The 18,483-nt window shown below is 43.7% G+C and overlaps 1 protein-coding gene across 3 annotated transcripts in view; it reads right to left on the bottom strand.

The window, feature by feature from the left end:
* The window catches only part of STX2 (syntaxin 2), a 55,011-nt gene that overhangs the window by 26,382 nt on the left and 10,146 nt on the right, over window positions 1–18,483 (bottom strand). For all 3 annotated transcript variants that reach the window (XM_064272041.1, XM_064272039.1, XM_064272040.1), the window contains exons 2-3: window positions 5,037–5,111; window positions 748–847 (exon numbers count right to left, since the gene is read on the bottom strand). In XM_064272041.1, coding sequence (XP_064128111.1) covers window positions 748–847; window positions 5,037–5,111 — 175 coding nt within the window. The remainder of the gene's footprint in view (window positions 1–747; window positions 848–5,036; window positions 5,112–18,483) is intronic.

Genomic DNA, 18,483 nt, shown 5'->3' with positions numbered 1-18,483 from the left:
TGTTCCCAGCACTACTTTCTCGGTGGGATGAGGTTCCTAGCTCTCTGCTTGCTTCCCTCCCCTTTTATCTCTCGTAAGGTAAAAGCTGGTGCAGGCCACACCCCAGGGAAACTCCCTTCACACTGGATCAGGGATGTGACCTGAGCAAGGGTGTTACATCCCACCTTAATCCTCTGTAGCCGCAGGCAGAGATTATGATTTATAACACATTGGAAAATCACAAATAGGAGAACAACCACACAGTACTGGGAATCACGGCCTAACCAAGTTGACACATATATTTGGGGACACAATTCAATTCATGACACTGTGCTCAACAGACATTTGGAAATACCTATTCCATACGAAAGCAAACACCGTCTCAGTGTTATTACATCTGCTCCAGCAAGGACTACTTTCCAAACCGGTCTCTTAACTGCTGTCTGAGCACAAAGCCGTCATTCCCGTGTAGCTGCAGAACTAATGCAGGTGCAAGGTCTGCAAAGGCCCCCGGGTACTCCTAGATGACATGCTCCACTGGTTCTTGCCCTGGCTGGACACTAGGGTCCTGAGGGGGCTTTAAAGAAGCCACACTGAGCCCACCCCAAGTGAGCCAGGAGCCCTAGAGCTGAGCAGCTCTAGGTACGAGCTCCCGAGTCAGTCGCATGGGCAGCCAGGGTGGAGAAGCTGTGCTTCAGAGAGCAAGATGAAGAGGCACACAGACAGACAAACAGACGGATACACGTTTGTGTAAGGCCAAAAACTTACTTCCTTCTGGGTTTGGTGCAGAAAGAATAATGCTGTGGTTTTTCTTTACTTCTTCGACATACTGAGCAATTTTAGCTATACTGTTTCTAATGTCTTCAACCTACGAGAGACATAAAAAGTCATCACAACTGCGGCAAATTCAAAATTGCTACCACGCTCATCACCTAAAAAGGGAAGGAGGAAGAGGGAAACAAATGAAAAATTACCACATAAAGACGTAAAAGCCTTCCCACCCCTGTGACCGATAATTAATAAATTTAAAAGATAAAGAGACATGCATCATCTTAAAACGTCTACCTTTAAGACTAAGTCAATATCAACCAATGCTCACAAGCAAAACCTAATCGGCTGCATACGTTTTTATAATCAAGACCCACGTATCACCAGAGGATTCCAACTAGAAGCATACTATCATGACGTATGTACTGTTCAGTCTAGTCCGGAGGTAAACTCGCCCTGAAGAATACGCTGACGGTAATGTTTTCACGTGCAGAGGTCTTCAAGGTTTACAGGGCCAAGTTTTCATGTTTGCTATCTTTGACCTCTAACAGTGTCAACGAATCAGTGTTTGCTCAAAACGTGATTACTCATTAGCAAGGTTTGCCAGATGGATTCATGATATTATCTTCAAAAACCTGTTGTAGCCTGAATAAAAAAAATGGACCCCAAATACATCCACGTCCTAACCCCTGGACCTGCGACTGGTCTCTTATATGACAAAAGAACTTTGTAGATATGATTCAGTTACGGGTCTTGAAATGGGAGAAGGCCACGGATTATCCAGGTGGGCCCAATGTAACCACAAGTGCCCTTATCAGAGGGCGGCAAAGGGCAGGTCTGACTGGAGAAGGCGGCAATCTGACCACTGAATCAAGATGCTATGCTGCCGGCTTCGGAGACAGAGGAAGGGGCCACCAGCCAAGGAACACAAGTGGCCTCTAGAAGCTGGAAAAGGCAAAGAACGGATTCTCCCCCGGAGTCTCCACAAGGAACACAGTCCTGCCAATACCTGGATTTGGGCCTAATGAGACCGGTGTGAGACTTCTGACCTCCAGAACCATACGACAATAAATGTGGATTGTTTTAAGCCACTAAATTTGTGGTAATTGGTTATAGCAGCAAGGGGAAACTAATTCACATGTCACCACAAATTTTTTGGGGGAAAAAAATTTTTTTTCCAAAACTGAGAAAAGTCAGTGAGCATAGAGACAGCGTTGTACATTTTTGAAAATCTAACGTCCAGCTGCACGGAGGATAGCTGGGTTCTCATGTCTACTTCTGTGTCCAGCCTGTTGTGCTGTAGCCTCTGGAAAACTCCACTGTACACTGACGAGAGGGTAAGAGTGGAAGCGACAAACAACCTCTCAGTGTTATTATGAAAGCAGTCTGACTACATGGACCTCTTGAAAGGGTCTCAGGGACCCCAAGGATCCCCGGTCCAAGCCCCAGGCACATTTGAAGGTCAAAGTATTGGAGGAGAGTCTAACAAGGAATTCTGCTTTTTACAGAACGGTGCGCATGTATTTCATCAGGTATGGGTGTTATCTCCCTCTGGACACAATTTCTGTGGAACGTCATACTCCTTCACGGAACTACAGTACAATTTAATATTCATAATCCTGAAAAGACAACACGTTTAAAATAAAAACTAATCCTTTTTCAAATTTTGCTATTTTACTAAGAAGGCTTAAACCCAAGTAGAGCTATCTTGGTTTACGCGCACAGATCTACATTTCAATCTGCCATCTGTAACGTGCCATGTCTAAAGCGAATTCCATGGTACACATATGTCAGAGAGTCCAGTCTTGCAGAGTTCTGAGATATGTACCACTGACAGCAGACGCCCCGCAGAGGCTCGAGAAGAAAAGGAAACTGCTGGATGACAAGCTCAGCGCCAGCAGGGATGTCCCGCCGTCACAATGGTGCCAGCGCCTCTTTGCGCCTCTGACTTCCACGACACAGGGTCTCTTTTTGTCCATTATAATCATTATCACAAAAAGGGGATTTCCCTGGCCACTGAGCGTGTGCAACACTGTGTGATATTTAAGATGTGGATGCCATTTTCTAAAAATGAGTTTGTGGTAACAAACACCCATTGCTTCTCTGTTTGCCTAAGAAGTCATTTCACAGAAATTGACAGTGAGATCAACTGAGTTCTAAACAAATGAAAGCTTGAGCTTAAGCTAGTATCCAAATGAATTCAATCACGGCCAACACTCCCAACACATAAGTGACCTGTTTTTGTATGCACCCCCCTCAAACACTAATGTTGTTGTTAGATGCTGTCAAGCTGATTCCAACTCGTAGCGACCCCATGTGACAGAGTAGAACTGCCCCCGTAGCGTTTTCTTGGCTGTAATCTTTATGGGAGCGGATCGCCAGGTCTTTCTCTCCAGAGCCGCTGGGTGGGTTCAAACCGTTAACCATTTGGTTAGCGGCTGAGCACTTAACCGTTTGCACCACGAGGGCTCCTTAAACACCAATAACAAAGGTATATTAGGACTAGATTAACAAAGACTCCAGCTTAATGGCATTCAGTGAATTATGGTATAATTTTTTGTATAAAATTTAACAACAACATTTAACGCTAGGAGATTCTTTATAATAAGAAATTTATTTTTACAAAGAACTGGTAGGGAAGAATTAAGCACCCAGGTAGAGGAGGCATAAAACTTTAATAAAACGTTATTTTTATTAATGATTTGACAAAGTGGGTCGGAGGTCTAAAGACAGTAAAAAGTGTCTTATTTCTAAGGAGTAAAATAAAAAAATCCAGTGCTTAACTCCTTTATGCATTATAATAAATCCTTGTATCTAACAAATTAATTTCATGTTTTTTCCACTAGATAAAATTAAGAAGTACAATAAATACTTTAAATCTGATGACAAGACTTACACTAGGTACTCAATAAATCCTGGCTGACTCTGGAAAGCTGGTAACTTTTCATCTATTTTTATTAACATATTATGTATTTTCAAAACCATACATTAACAGTCCCAGTTAGATTCTTTGCAGGAGGCTAAACACTGAAACAATTACACTTTAGACTCGGCATAAACAAAACCAATCCTGAAAAATGAAGTATTCATTGTTAAAAAAAAATACCATGGACACATTTCTTTTCTTCATATTTAGCAAAGGCAAGATATTTGTCCTGTGACTCAATCTCAAAAATTTGAAATTATGCAAAATGTGACCAAATCTCACTTGGGTTTAGAACTCTAAGCAGGGCATGAGGTAAGGACAGCCCCGGGGAGGGAGAGGGAGAGAGAAAGGCTTCTGGTGAATTCCAAGTGGATGCACCAGGCTAAAGCTCGGATCTAGGAGCCACAGCTCCAGCCATAGTGGCCCTGTCCCCTTACCTTAGACGACAGTCAGACTGACCGGTGACCAGGCAAAACAGAGCACCCACAATTACACATTTGCTGAAGTGTAAAGAGATGACTTGGAGCCCTGGTGACACAGTGGTTAAGAGCTCGGCTGCTAACCAAAAGGTCGGCAGTTCGAATCCACTAACTGCTCCTTGGAAACCCCATGGGGCAGTTCTACCCTGTTCTGTAGGGTCGCTATGAGTTGGAATTGACTGGATGGACATCGTCTGGAAGGAGACGACTTAGGAGGAAGCCCCACATGACCTAGTGCCTGATGTTCTGAAGTGCAGAAACACTGAGGAGAGAAACATGGGCCTCAGTCAGCGACTGGGAGGTTCACGCTGCCCATCACACTGGACTCTCAGCTTCACCCTCAGCCCAGGCTAGACAGCCACTGTTACCAGGACTTCCACCTTCCAAAGGCCCAAGCGGCTCTGAGCCTGGACAAAGCCACTGGGCTTCCTGTGAGAACCTTTCCAACAACCACCACGGGGTGTGGCCGTATCTCCGAAAGGTAACCTGGGCTTGGAGAAATTGCTATCTACCAAGCACCCACAGAACGACATTCACGTTAATTAGCAGGCAGAACCTCCTTCCCAAGCAGGGCCCTCACGGTGTGCACAAATCCTCTCGTCTGGGGAGCAGAGAGCCCCGCAGAGTTCTACACACACAGTTCTGCCATCCTCCCCCAACCACTCCCAGGTCTGTTACCAGGAACAATGATCTGCTTTTGCTTTCAGCATTAGCTGATATTTTGATAGCACTAAAAATTCTAGAGAACTTACGTAATTCAAACACTGACTTTCAAAAACTGTATTTTCAATATGATTTAGTATTGTGTCCAATTTGATAAATGCACAATTACATTAACGTTAAAGAAAGAAGCCTGTGGCTGGGTCTCAGGAAATGACTCTTACCTGGTGGAAGAAGTCATCCATAAAATGGTCCTTTTCAACAACAACACTCGTGTCTCCATCATCATTTTTCCTACACTGAAATGGGAAATACAAAATTCAGTTTTAAAACCTTTATGTAGGAACCTACCTGGAGCAAAGGAGAATGAAGTCAGTTGCAAAAGGACAAATATTGTATGAGACCAATATTATAAAAACTCAAGAAATAGTTTAAACAGAGAAGAAAACATTCTTTGATGGTTACAAGAGTTGGGAGGGAGGGAGGGAGGAAGACGCGTATTCACTAATTATACACAGGACAAGAACTATTTTAGGTGAAGGGAAAGACAACACACAATACAGGAGAGGTCAGCACAACTGGACTAAACCAAAAGCAACGAAGTTTCTTGAATAAACTGAATGCTTCGAAGGCCAGCGTAGCAGGGGTGGGGGTTTGGTGACCATGATTTCAGGGGACATCTAGGTCAACTGGCATAATAAAATCTATTAACAAAACATTCTGCATCCCACCTTGGAGAGTGGCGTCTGGGGTCTTAAATGCTAGCAAGCAGCCATCTAAGATGCATCAATTGGTCTCAACCCACCTGGAGCAAAGGAGAATGAAGTACACCAAAGACACAAGGTAATTATGAGCCCAAGAGACAGAAAGGGCACACATAAACCAGAGATTACATCGGCCTGAGACCAGAAGAACACGTGGTGCCCGGCTAAAACTGATGACTGTCCTGTCAGGGAGGGCAACGGAGAGCCCCTGAGGGAGCAGGAGTGCAGTGGGATGCAAACCTCAAATTCTCCTAAAAAGACCAGACTGAACGGTCTGACTGAGACTAGAAGGATCCCTGAGGTCATGGTGCCCAAACCTTCTGTTAGCCCAAGACAGGAAAAATTCCCAAAGCCAACTCTTCAGACAGGGATTGGACTGGACTATAGGGTAGAAAATGATACTGGTGAGGAGTGAGCTTCTTGGATCAAGTAGACACATGAGACTGTGGGCAGCTTCTATCTGGAGGGGAGATGAGAAGGCAGAGGGGGACAGAAACTGGCTGAATGGACATGAAAATAGAGAGAGGAGGGCAGGAGTGTGCTATCTCATTAGGGGGAGAGCAATTAGGAATATATAGCAAGGTGTATATAAATTTCTGTATGAGAGACTCACTTGATTTGTAAACCTTCACTTAAAGCACAATAAAAATAAAAAAAAAACTTTATGTAGGTATCAACAGTAAATTGAAAGACAAAAGCAACTCAATGCCTCCGAGATCTCAGGTCACTCACTTGAGCAATAAATTGTTCCCAACTAGCAGTTACTATCCCCTATTGCAATTTACTCCGCCAACGTTTTCAACAGAAGGGGTCACAGTGAAATGCGGGGGCACGGGAGCCCTGGCGAGCGTTTCAGAAGGACGCAGTTCAGCGTCATTCAGTCTAACCCTGTAAATCAACATAGCACGTGACACTGTCATCGCTGTCACCCCTGAAACCGCTCCTGTTGCACGTTTTCTATAAAAGATTAAAAAATACTGACACCACTGGTTGGCTTTTCTACAGCCCATAAAAACTTCCAAAGTGCTCTCGTATATTAGCTAGAGTTTCAGTTTTCCTAAGGAACTCCCAGTCATACCCACACTAGTAATCGATAAAACACTTCACAAAGGGAAGACTTATTAATGAACACTTTAATTAGTAAAACTGAGGGAGAAAGCAACCGTACCAATCATCCGGAAGTGCCACATGAGACTACGCTGTAGAGAACAGGCGCCATAAACTTAAGATAACATCAGAGAACAAAGATTCAGGAGATGGTCCAGGCCAACAGGGCTCAACCAGGAGCTACGATGGCATCACCTGGGGCAGGTTAAAAGTTAGAAGCCTCCAGGGCTCAGCCTCAGAGGTTCTGATTCAGCAGGCCTGGATGGGCCTGGGAATCTGCATGTCTAACCAATTCTACCCCCACGTGTCTGTCAGTTTGTCATACTCTGGAGGCTTGCGTGTTGCTGTGATGCTGGAAGCTATGACATCGGTATTCAGATAGCAGCAGGGTCACCCGTGGAGGACAGTTTCAGCTGAGCTTCCAGACTAAGACAGACTAGGAAGAAGGACCCGGCAGTCTGCTTCTGAAAAGCATTAGCCAGTGAAAACCTTATGAATAGCAGCGGAACAGTGTCTGATATAGTGCTGGAAGATGAGCCCCCCAGGTTGGAAGGCACTCAAAAGATGACTGGGGAAGAGCTGCCTCCTCAAAGTAGAGTCGACCTTAATGACATGGATGGAGTAAAGTTTTTGGTACCTTCATTTGTTGATGTGGCATGACTCAAAATGAGAAGAAACAGCTGCAAGCATCCATTAATAATTGGAACCTGGAATGTACGAAGTATGAATCTAGGAAAATTGGAAATTGTCAAAAATGAAATGGAATGCATAAACATCGATATCCTAGGCATTAGTGAGCTGAAATGGACTGGTATTGGCCATTTTGAATCGGACAATCATATAGTCTACTACGCTGGGGATGACAACTCGAAAAGGAATGGTGTTGCTTTCACTGTCAAAAAGAACCTTTCAAGATCTATCCTGAAGTACAACACTGTCAGTGATAGGATAATACCCATACGCCTACAAGTAAGACCAGGTAATATGACTATTATTCAAATTTATGTACCAACCACTAGGGCCAAAGATAAAGAAATAGAAGATTTTTATGAGCTGCTGCAGTCTGAAATTGATCGAACATGCAATCAAGATGCATTGATAATTACTGGCGATTGGAATGTGAAAGTTGGAAATAAAGAAGAAGGATCAGTAGTTGGAAAATATGGCCTTGGTGACAGAAACAATGCCGGAGATCGAATGACAGAATTTTGCAAGACCAATGACTTCTTCGTTGCAAATACCTCCTTTCACCAACATAAATGGCGGCTATATACACATGGACCTCGCCAGATGAAACACACAGAAATCAAATTGACTACATCTGTGGAAAGAGACGATGGAAAAGCTCAATATCATCAGTCAGAACAAGGCCAGGGCCCGACTGTGGAACAGACCATCAATTGCTCATATGCGAGTTCAAGCTGAAACTGAAGAAAATCAGAGCCAGTCCACAACAGCCGAAATATGACCTTGAGTATATCCCACTTGAATTTAGAGACCATCTGAAGAACAGATTTGACGCATTGAACACTAGTGACCGAAGACCAGAAGAGTTGTGGAATGACATCAAGGACATCATCCATGAAGAAAGCAAGAGGTCACTGAAAAGACAGGGAAGAAAGAAAAGACCAAGATGGATGTCAGAGGAGACTCTGAAACTTGCTCTTGAGCGTTGAACAGCTAAAGCAAAAGGAAGAATTGATGAAGTAAAAGAACTGAACTGAAGATTTCAAAGGGCCTCTCGGGAAGACAAAGTAAAGTATTATAATGACACGTGCAAAGAGCTGGAGGTGGAAAACCAAAAGGGAAGAACACGCTCGGTGTTTCTCAAGCTGAAAGAACTGAAGAAAAAATTCAAGCCTCGAGTTGCAATAGTGAAGGATTCCATGGGGAAAATATTAAATGACGCAGGAAGCATCAAAAGAAGATGGAAGGAATACAGAGTCATTATACCAAAAAGAATGAGTCAATATTCAACCATTTCAAGAGGTGGCATATGATCAGGAATCGACGGTACTGCAGGAAGAAGTCCAAGCTGCTCTGAAGGCATTGGCGAAAAACAAGGCTCCAGGAACTGATGGAATATCAATTGAGATGTTTCAACAATCAGATGCAGCGCTGGAGGTGCTCACTCGTCTATGCCAAGAAATATGGAAGACAGCTTCCTGGCCAACTGACTGGAAGAGATCCATATTTATGCCTATTCCCAAGAAATGTGATCCAACCGAATGTGGAAATTATAGAACAATATCATTAATATCACATGCAAGCAAAATTTTGCTGAGGATCATTCAAAAACGGCTGCAGCAGTATATTGACAGGGAACTGCCAGAAATTCAGGCCAGTTTCAGAAGAGGATGTGGAACCAGGGATATCATTGCTGATGTCAGATGGATCCTGGCTGAAAGCAGAGAACACCAGAGGATGTTTACCTGTGTTTTATTGACTATGCAAAGGCATTCGACTGTGTGGATCATAACAAACTAAGGATGACATTGAAAAGAACAGTAATTCCAGAACACTTAATTGTGCTCATGAGGAACCTTTACATAGATCAAGAGGCAGTTGTTCAGACAGAACAAGGGGATACTGATTGGTTTAAAGTCAGGAAAGGCGTACGTCAGGGTTGTATTCTTTCACCATATCTATTTAATCTATATGCTGAACAAATAATCCGAGAAGCTGGACTATATGAAGAAGAACGGGGCATCAGGATTGGAGGAAGACTCATTAACAACCTGCATTATGCAGATGACACAACCTTGCTTGCTGAAAGTGAAGAGGACTTGAAGCACTTACTAATGAAGATCAAAGACCACAGCCTTCAGTACGGACTGCATCTCAACATAAAGAAAACAAAAATCCTCACAACTGGACCAGTGAGCAACATCATGATAAATGGAGAAAAGATTGAAGTTGTCAAGGATTTCATTTTACTTGGATCCACAATCAACAGCCATATAAGCAGCAGTCAAGAAATCAAAAGATGCGTTGCATCGGGCAAATCCGCTGCAAAGGACCTCTTTAAAGTGTTGAAGAGCAAAGATGTCACCCTGAAGACTACGGTGCGCCTGACCCAAGCCATGGTATTTTCAATCGCATCATATGCATGTGAAAGCTGGACAATGAATAAGGAAGACCAAAGAAGAGGTGACGCCTTTGAATTGTGGTGTTGGCGAAGGATATTGAACAAACCATGGACTGCCAAAAGAACAAACAAATCTGTCTTGGAAGAAGTGCGGCCAGAATGCTCCTTAGAGGCGTCTTACAAACCTCGTCTTACATACTTTGGACATGCTGTCAGGAGGGATCAGTCCCTGGAGAAGGGCATCATGCTTGGCAGAGTACAGGGTCAGCAGAAAAGAGGAAGACCCTCAACGAGGTGGATTGACACAGTGGCTGCAACCATGAGCTCAAGCACAACAGCGATTGTAAGGATGGCGCAGGACCGGGCAGTGTTTCGTTCTGTGGTGCATTGGGTCGCTATGAGTCGGAACTGACGCATCGGCACCTAACAACAACAAACGGTTCTAGGTTATCCTGATAACTTCTGGTCTAGGGGCCACAAACTGAGAACCGCTCTTTTATGTAATCAAAATAAGCTGACTGAAAAATCTAACTTAGGAAGAAAAAGCTTTTTGTCTACAGCTACAGGGGAGAGGAGACAATGAACGAAGACCCAAGGGAACAGACATCTATATTACATAATGTTCATTAAAGACTAGCGATGTAAAACCCATTCATGAGATATCTGGGGTTAGAGAGAGAAGAGCTGAGGAGCCTTCAGTGGAGGTAGCTGTTTTGCGGTCTCCCTGAGGCCACGCCCGGCGAGTCAGCTTTGTTCTGGCCTTAGGGAAGTGGAGGTGGCAATGGATTTTAGGAGTTTTCATAATCCTTATTACAAAAATCGAAGGGTCTCTGCCCATCAGAGGTCTGATATACGAGCTTTACTGATATAGAAGACAGGAGTAATTGGACACAAAAGTCTACTAGAATTTAGCTGAGAAAAATCTGCAAAATATAACAGATGTATGTTAAGGAAGTAACACAAATCCTTGCCCTGTCCCTCCCAGGACCACAGGAGGGTACAATCAGCTTAGCCTGGACAACCACTACTGTCCACGTCTTGCTGCCCTGGATCTCTGGCTAGACAACTTTAATGCCATCCTCCTTCAGCTCAGGGCCTCTTCCACGTATAGACAAGACCACTCAGAGCAGGCAGGAGAAATGAGTGAGAAGGTAAGAGATCGATGGCCTCATTGGTAAGAGGGCTTATCTGAGAAGAATATAAGCAGCCCTGTTGGCACAAGGAAACCCTGGTGGCATAGTCGTTAAGTGCTACAGCTGCTAACCAAGAGGTCAGCAGTTCAAATCCCCCAGGCACTCCTTGGAAACTCTATGGGGCAGCTCTACTCTGTCCTATATAGGGTTGCTACGAGTTGGAATCGACTCGACAGCAGTGGGTTTGGTTTGGTTTTGGTTTTGGTGGCATAAAGGTTAAGTATTCGGCTGCTAACTGAACGGTTGGGGGTTCAAACCCAGCCAGTGGCTCCACAGGAGAAAGACCTGGCAATCTGTTCCCATAAACATTACAGGTCAGAAAACCCTATGGGGCAGTTCACTGTCACATGGGGTCACCATGAGTTGGAATCGAGTCAAGAAATAAAGAATACTCCATCACCAGGTGCTAAAACCTGGCAGCCTTCAAGTTAAAAAACAGACTGCCCTCCCCATAAAGGGTAAAGGATGACTGGCCTAAGGTAGGGGCCAGCTGGCTGCCCTTGGAGCTGTGTGACTGCGTGTTCAATGTACACTGACAATTCGCTCTATTGACACCAATGCCCACTTTGAGCGTTTTCCCAGTTGTGCCCCTGCGTTACACAGAGCTGGTAAATGGCAGAGACAAGGTGGCCTTGCCTATCTGACACCAAGAATGCTCGCTCCTCAGAGATGCAGAAACTTTCCTTTGAGTCCTTCCTCGGCCACTGCACACACAGCCAGTCTCCTGCTCCCTGGGACTCGCCCACATGATCTCCAAGGCCTGGACTCCATCCAAGGTTCCCCCTCTTTTCAAGTTTATCCTTGAGACCCACCACACTCCGTCCCAATGCTGACCCACACCATCTCAGCACATACTGCTCTCCTTGTCTCTAAACTCCCTTTGGTAATTAATCACACACTAACTGGGCACCCATTGAGGGTCTTCCTTTTTTCCAAGATGGACTGACAGTGGCTGCAACAACATCGCAAGGATGGCGCAGGACCAGGCGGTCTTTTGTTCTGTCGTACGCTATGAGCTGGAGCTGACTCGACAGCACCTAACAACCACAGCTGGGCACTGTTTTAACTACTTCCCGTGGTTATTTTCCTTGTCCACTCAACTGTGGGGCCCTAGAAGGAAATGAAGAGCAGCGGTGGCTTCGTGGTAGAATTCTCACCTTCTACCAGACCAGGCTTCAATTCCTGGCTACTGCACCCCACGCACATGGAAGGTAGTGTGGCTACCTTGATGCGGAGAAGAGATGGTGTCCAGCATAACACTTTCACTAAGGGAAGTCAGTCGTTTTCCTATTGCAGTTTTCACATTACATACTGACTGCGTACCACATAACGGGCACTGAATAAACAATTACTAAGACCCGTTGGTGTTCAGTCGATTCCGACTCCTGTTGACCACGTGTCAGAGTAGAACTGTGCTCCACAGGGTTTTCCGTGGCTGTGACCTTTTGGAAGCAGATCACCAGGCCTTCCTTCCAAGGTGCCTTGGGTGGGTTTCAAATGCCAACCTTTAGGCTAGTAGTTGAGAACTTAATCATTTGTGCCAGTGGCTCCTAAACAGCTAGTAAAGACGTCTGACTCCTCTTCTAGTCTCTGGACCCACGTGATGCACGATTTTTATTCACAAAGTCATTCACCTGCTGGTAAATAGCTCCTGTTTCTCTACCTGTGGAACGTGACAGAGCCATGTGACGACGAACATATTTTCTCTATCACCTTATGTTTTCATTTTTATTTTTAAAACCTTTATTTATATTTCTCGTTTCCACCTGGAATCCTCAAAACTATTGGGTATCAGGAAACAGACCCACTAATACTGCCTCTGCTTTTCCATTCACAAAAAGAAAACAAACCTGACAGCCAAAACAATGATATTTCTGGCTTTATGCCGGAGCTCCATCACTCCTGTCTTCAGCATGTGCCCACTTTTGATTTTACGCTGAGAAAGGGTAGTACTTGTACAACAGCCATGCAGCATACTTACCGTTAAAAACAAAACGTCTTGTGGCAAAACATTTACCGAAAGCACTGGAAATACCCTCCAATACAACCTGCTTGATTTCCAGTTTCAAAGTACAAAATAAACACTCAAATATCATCTTTCTGTTTCTGCTAAATTTTAAGGAATTCTCCTCAAAAGCAGCAGTATAGTAAGAAGACAACTGTCTCAATGTAAGTCTTATCGTCAGGGGCACCAATGTGAGTCTTATGGTCAGGGGCACCAATGTGAGTCTTATCATCAGGGACACCAATGTGAGTCTTATCATCAGGGGCACAAGGTAGCTTCTGCGCTTAGACTAAGTAAAAGAAGTGAGTAATTTGTCACTGGAATGCTTAGTGCTTACAATTCAACAGAAGCTGGATTATCACAAAAAATTAAATTAAATTAAAAATAATCCATTGCTACCAAGTCCATTCCAACTCATATCAACCCTATAGGACAAAGAAGAACTGCCCCATACAGTTTCCAAGGAGTGCATGGGGGATTCAAACTGCCAATCTCCAGGTTAGCAGCTGTAGCACTTAACCACTACACCACCAGGGTTTCCTAACTCAAATTAGTAGACTCTGAAGTTGGAATGTATATGGGCTTTTTTCCCATGTTGCTCTCACATACACGTACACCACGGGCTTTCTATAAAAATTGTACCTGTAGGGAAAATAAACTGAGGAAATCATCACCTTGAAATAAGTGGGTGTAGTACCTTTGCTGCTAAAAAAAAAAAGAAGTAATAACTTTTTTTTTTTCTAGCATGCATTAATTTATTTTTTCAAAATTAAGTCATCTCGGAATACTACCTAACTCATTCTATGAAGCCACCATATCCCTAATACCAAAACCAGGTAAAGACATCACAAAAAGAGAAAATTACAGACCTATATCCCTCATGAACATAAGTGCAAAAATCCTCAACAAAATTCTAGCCAATAGAATTCAACAACATATCAAAAAAAATAATCCACCATGACCAAGTGGGATTTATACCAGGTATGAAAGGCTGGTTTAATATTAGAAAAACCATTAATGTAATCCACCATATAAATAAAACAAAAAACAAAAACCACATGATCTTATCAATTGATGCAGAAAAGGCATTTGACAAAGTCCAACACCCATTTATGATAAAAACTCTCAGCAAAATAGGAACTGAAGGAAAATTCCTCAACATAATAAAGGGCATTTTTATACAAAGCCAACAGCCAACATCACTCTAAATGGAGAGAGCCTGAAAGCATTTCCCTTGAGAACAGGAACCAGACAAGGATGCCCTTTATCACCGCTCTTATTCAACATTGTGCTAGAGGTCCTAGCCAGAGCAATTAGGCTAGACAAAGAAATAAAGGGCATCCGGATTGGCAAGGAGGAAGTAAAATTATCTCTATTTGCAGATGACATGATCCTATACACAGAAAACCCTAAGGAATCCTCCAGAAAACTACTGAAACTAATAGAAGAGTTTGGCAGAGGCTCAGATTATAAGATAAACATACAAAAATCACTTGCATTCCTCTACATCAACAAAAAGAACATCGAAGAGGAAATCACCAAATCAATACCATTCACAGCAGCCCCCAAGAAGATAAAATACTTAGGAATAAATCTTTCCAAAGATGTAAAAGACCTATATAAAGAAAACCACAAAATACTACTACAAGAAACTAAAAAGGACCTACTTAAGTGGAAAAACATACCTTGCTCATGGATAGGAAGACTTAACATAGTAAAAATGTCTCTTCTACCAAAAGCCATCTATACATACAATGCACTTGCGATCCAAATTCCAATGACATTTTCAATGTGATGGAGAAACAAATCACCAACTTCATATGGAAGGGAAAGAAGCCTCGGATAAGTAAAGCATTACTGAAAAAGAAGAAGAAAGTGGGAGGCCTCACTCTACCTGATATTAGAACATATTATACAGCCACAGTAGTCGAAACAGCCTGGTACTGGTACAACAACAGGCACATAGACTAATGGAACAGAATTGAGAACCCAGAAATAAATCCATCCACATATGAGCAGCTGATATTTGACAAAGGCCCAGTGTCAGTTAATTGGGGAAAAGATAGCCTTTTTAACAAATGCTGCTGGCATAACTGGATATCCACTTGCAAAAAAATGAAACAGGACCCATACCTCACACCATGCACAAAAACTAACACCAAGTAGATCAAAGACTAAAACGATAAAGATCATGGAAGAAAAAATAGGGACAACCCTAGGAGCCCTAATACAAGGCATAAACAGAATACAAAACATTATCAAAAATGAGAAAGAGAAACCAGATAACTGGGAGCTCCTAAAAATCAAACACCTATGCTCATCTAAAGACTTCACCAAAAGAGGAAAAAGACCACCTACAGATTGGGAAAGAATTTTCAGCTATGACATCTCCGACCAGCACCTGATCTCTAAAATCTATATGATTCTGTTAAAACTCAACCACAAAAAGACAAACAACCCAATCAAGAAGTGGGCAAAGGATATGAACACACACTTCACTAAAGAAGATATTCAGGCAGCTAACAGACACATGCGAAAATGCTCTCGATCATTAGCCATTAGAGAAATGCAAATCAAAACTACGATGAGATTCCATCTCACTCCAACAAGGCTGGCATTAATCCAAAAAACACAAAATAATAAATGTTGGAGAGGCTGCGGAGAGATTGGAACTCTTACACACTGCTGGTGGGAATGTAAAATGGTATAACCACTTTGGAAATCTATCTGGCGTTATCTTAAACAGTTAGAAATAGAACTACCATACAACCCAGAAATCCCACTCCTCGGAATATACCTTAGAGAAATAAGAGCCTTCACACGAACAGATATATGCACACCCATGTTTATTGCAGCTCTGTTTACAATAGTAAAAAGCTGGAAGCAACCAAGGTGTCCATCAACCGATGAATGGTTAAATAAATTGTGGTATATTCACACAATGGAATACTACGCATCAATAAAGAACAGTGATGAATCTGTGAAACATTTCATAACATGGAGGAACCTGGAAGGCGTTATGCTGAGTGAAATTAGTCAGAGGCAAAAGGACAAATATTGTATAAGACCACCATTATAAGATCTTGAGAAATAGTATAAACTGAGAAGAACACATACTTTTGTGGTTACGAAGGGGGGGAGGGAGGGAGGGAGGGAGAGGGTTATTTACTGATTAGTTAGTAGATAAGAACTACTGTAGGTGAAGGGAAGGACAATACTCAATACATGGAAGGTCAGCTCATTTGGACTGGACCAAAAGCAAAGAAGTTTCTGGGATAAACTGAATGCTTCAAAGGTCAGCGGAGCAAGGGCGGGGGTTTGGGGACTATGGCTTAAGGGGACTTCTAAGTCAATTGGCAAAATAATTCTCTTATGAAAACGTTCTGCATCCCACTTTGAAATGTGGCGTCTGGGGTCTTAAATGCTAACAAGAGGCCATCTAAGATGCATCAATTGGTCTCAACCCACCCGGATCAAAGGAGAATGAAGATCACCAAGGTCACATGATAACTATGAGCCCAAGAGACAGAAAGGGCCACATGAACCAGAGACTTACATCATCCTGAGACCAGAAGAACTAGATGGTGCCCGGCCACAACCGATGACTGCCCTGACAGGGAGCTCAACAGAGAACCCCTGAGGGAGCAGGAGAATAGTGGGATGCAGACCCCAAATTCTCATAAAAAGACCAGACTGAATGGTCTGACTGAGACTAGAGGAATCCCGGCGGTCATGGTCCCCAAACCTTCTGTTGGCCCAGGACAGGAACCATTCCCGAAGACAACTCATCAGAGATGGAAGGGACTGGACAATGGGTTGGAGAGAGATGCTGACGAAGAGTGAGCTACTTGTATCAGGTGGACACTTGAGACTGTGTTGGCATCTCCTGTCTGGAGGGGAGATAGGAGGGTAGAGAGGGTTAGAAACTGGCAAAATTGTCACGAGAGGAGAGACTGGAAGGAGGGAGCGGGCTGACTCATCAGTGGGAGAGTAAGTGGGAATATGGAGTAAGGTGTATATAAGCTTATATGTGACAGACTGACTTGATTTGTAAACGTTCACTTAAAGCTCAATAAAAATTGTTAAAAAAAAATGAAGTCATCTATGTACAAAACAAAAGGAATACTCGTAATTAAATGTAGAGAAAGGCAGACGGTTGGCCAGTTAATGGTCATGGTCCCAAATGTAACATTCCCTTCTTATATTTTTACATAATTAATCAGACTTTTATACCCTTCAGTGCAAGGGATCACTTTTGTGTGGCCTTTCCTGCCATGGTCTTATAACTACCACTCAAGTGATTGGGCAGGACTGGGGAAATCCTGGTGGTGTAGTGGTTAAATGCTACGGCTGCTAACCAAAGGGTCGGCATTTCGAATCTGCCAGGCACTCGTTGGAAACTCTATGGGGCAGTTCTACTCTGTCCTATAGGGTCGCTATGAGTCAGAATCGACTCAACGGCACCGGGTACTGGGTGCAAATAAGGTAACTGTGGCCCACCAAGGGGACTGGTCAGTTCTGCCATCCTGCTAGGCTTAAAAGAGAGTCAATTCCAGAGCAGAGAGAGGATCTCACTACCCCCAAGGAGAAGGGCCATGAGTGCAGCGTGTCCTTTAGACCTGGGATCTGTACGCTGAAAAGCTCCTGGTACCAGGAGACAGAGAGAGAGAGAGAGAGAGCTGTAACAATGAAGCTAGCAAGATGCGGTGGCAGAGAAACGGCCGGAGTAGAGACCGGCAGGAGACGATGCAGTGGGCTTCCTGGCCCCCAGAGCGACAACGCTGAGTGTCTACAGGCAGGTTTGCTGGCAGAGCAGGGTTCCTGCAAGCACTTGGCGGAGCTAAACTTGCTGGCCCACAGAGCTAGAGGTGAGAGCCTTCAGGTCAAGGCTCACTGGCAGAATGGGGTGCCTCGGGGCACTTACCTGCGGAGCTAAAAAGAGCTTTGTAACATTTGCCTAAACAAGGCAGAGGGACGTGTCTTGGAGCACAGCTGAGAAGAGGCTGTCCTGGTGGAAGAAGTGTCTCCTGAGTGTTCCTGAACCTGAACTATGACCTGTTACTTCCCTAATAAACCCCATAATTGTGAGTACTGTCTGTGAGTCCTGTGTGGCCATTGCAATGAACTATCGGACCCAGCAGAGAAGAGTGCCGTAGAAGGGGTGGTTTGTGTCCGAACTGATAAAGACGGCAGAAGAGGAGGCACGTCTGACCTCCGCCTCCTGGGAATCACCCTTGGGCTGTTGGTCCAGGTTCTCCTTCCCCCTGCGAAGTTACAGGAGGTCAGAGTTCACCCTTGCTATGCCATTTTGACTTACCCTGGGGTAGAAAGTTACCTTTTTTCATGATTTTGTGTTTTCACTATGCTCTTGTCCCATTAACGTAAGTACTGTTTTGCACGAACATAGACTTTACGTAACCTTCATTGTACTACACAGATGGCTTCTGCAATTTGATTTTTTTTTTCTTTCAATGGTATGTTTAGCAGTTTCCCATGCTGACGTATGTGGCTCTA

The sequence above is a fragment of the Loxodonta africana genome, chromosome 19 (genome assembly GCF_030014295.1).
Source record: "Loxodonta africana isolate mLoxAfr1 chromosome 19, mLoxAfr1.hap2, whole genome shotgun sequence".
Lineage (NCBI taxonomy): Eukaryota > Metazoa > Chordata > Mammalia > Proboscidea > Elephantidae > Loxodonta > Loxodonta africana.
The sequence above is the reverse complement of the archived record's forward strand: the minus strand, read 5'-3'. Positions and strand labels throughout refer to the sequence as shown.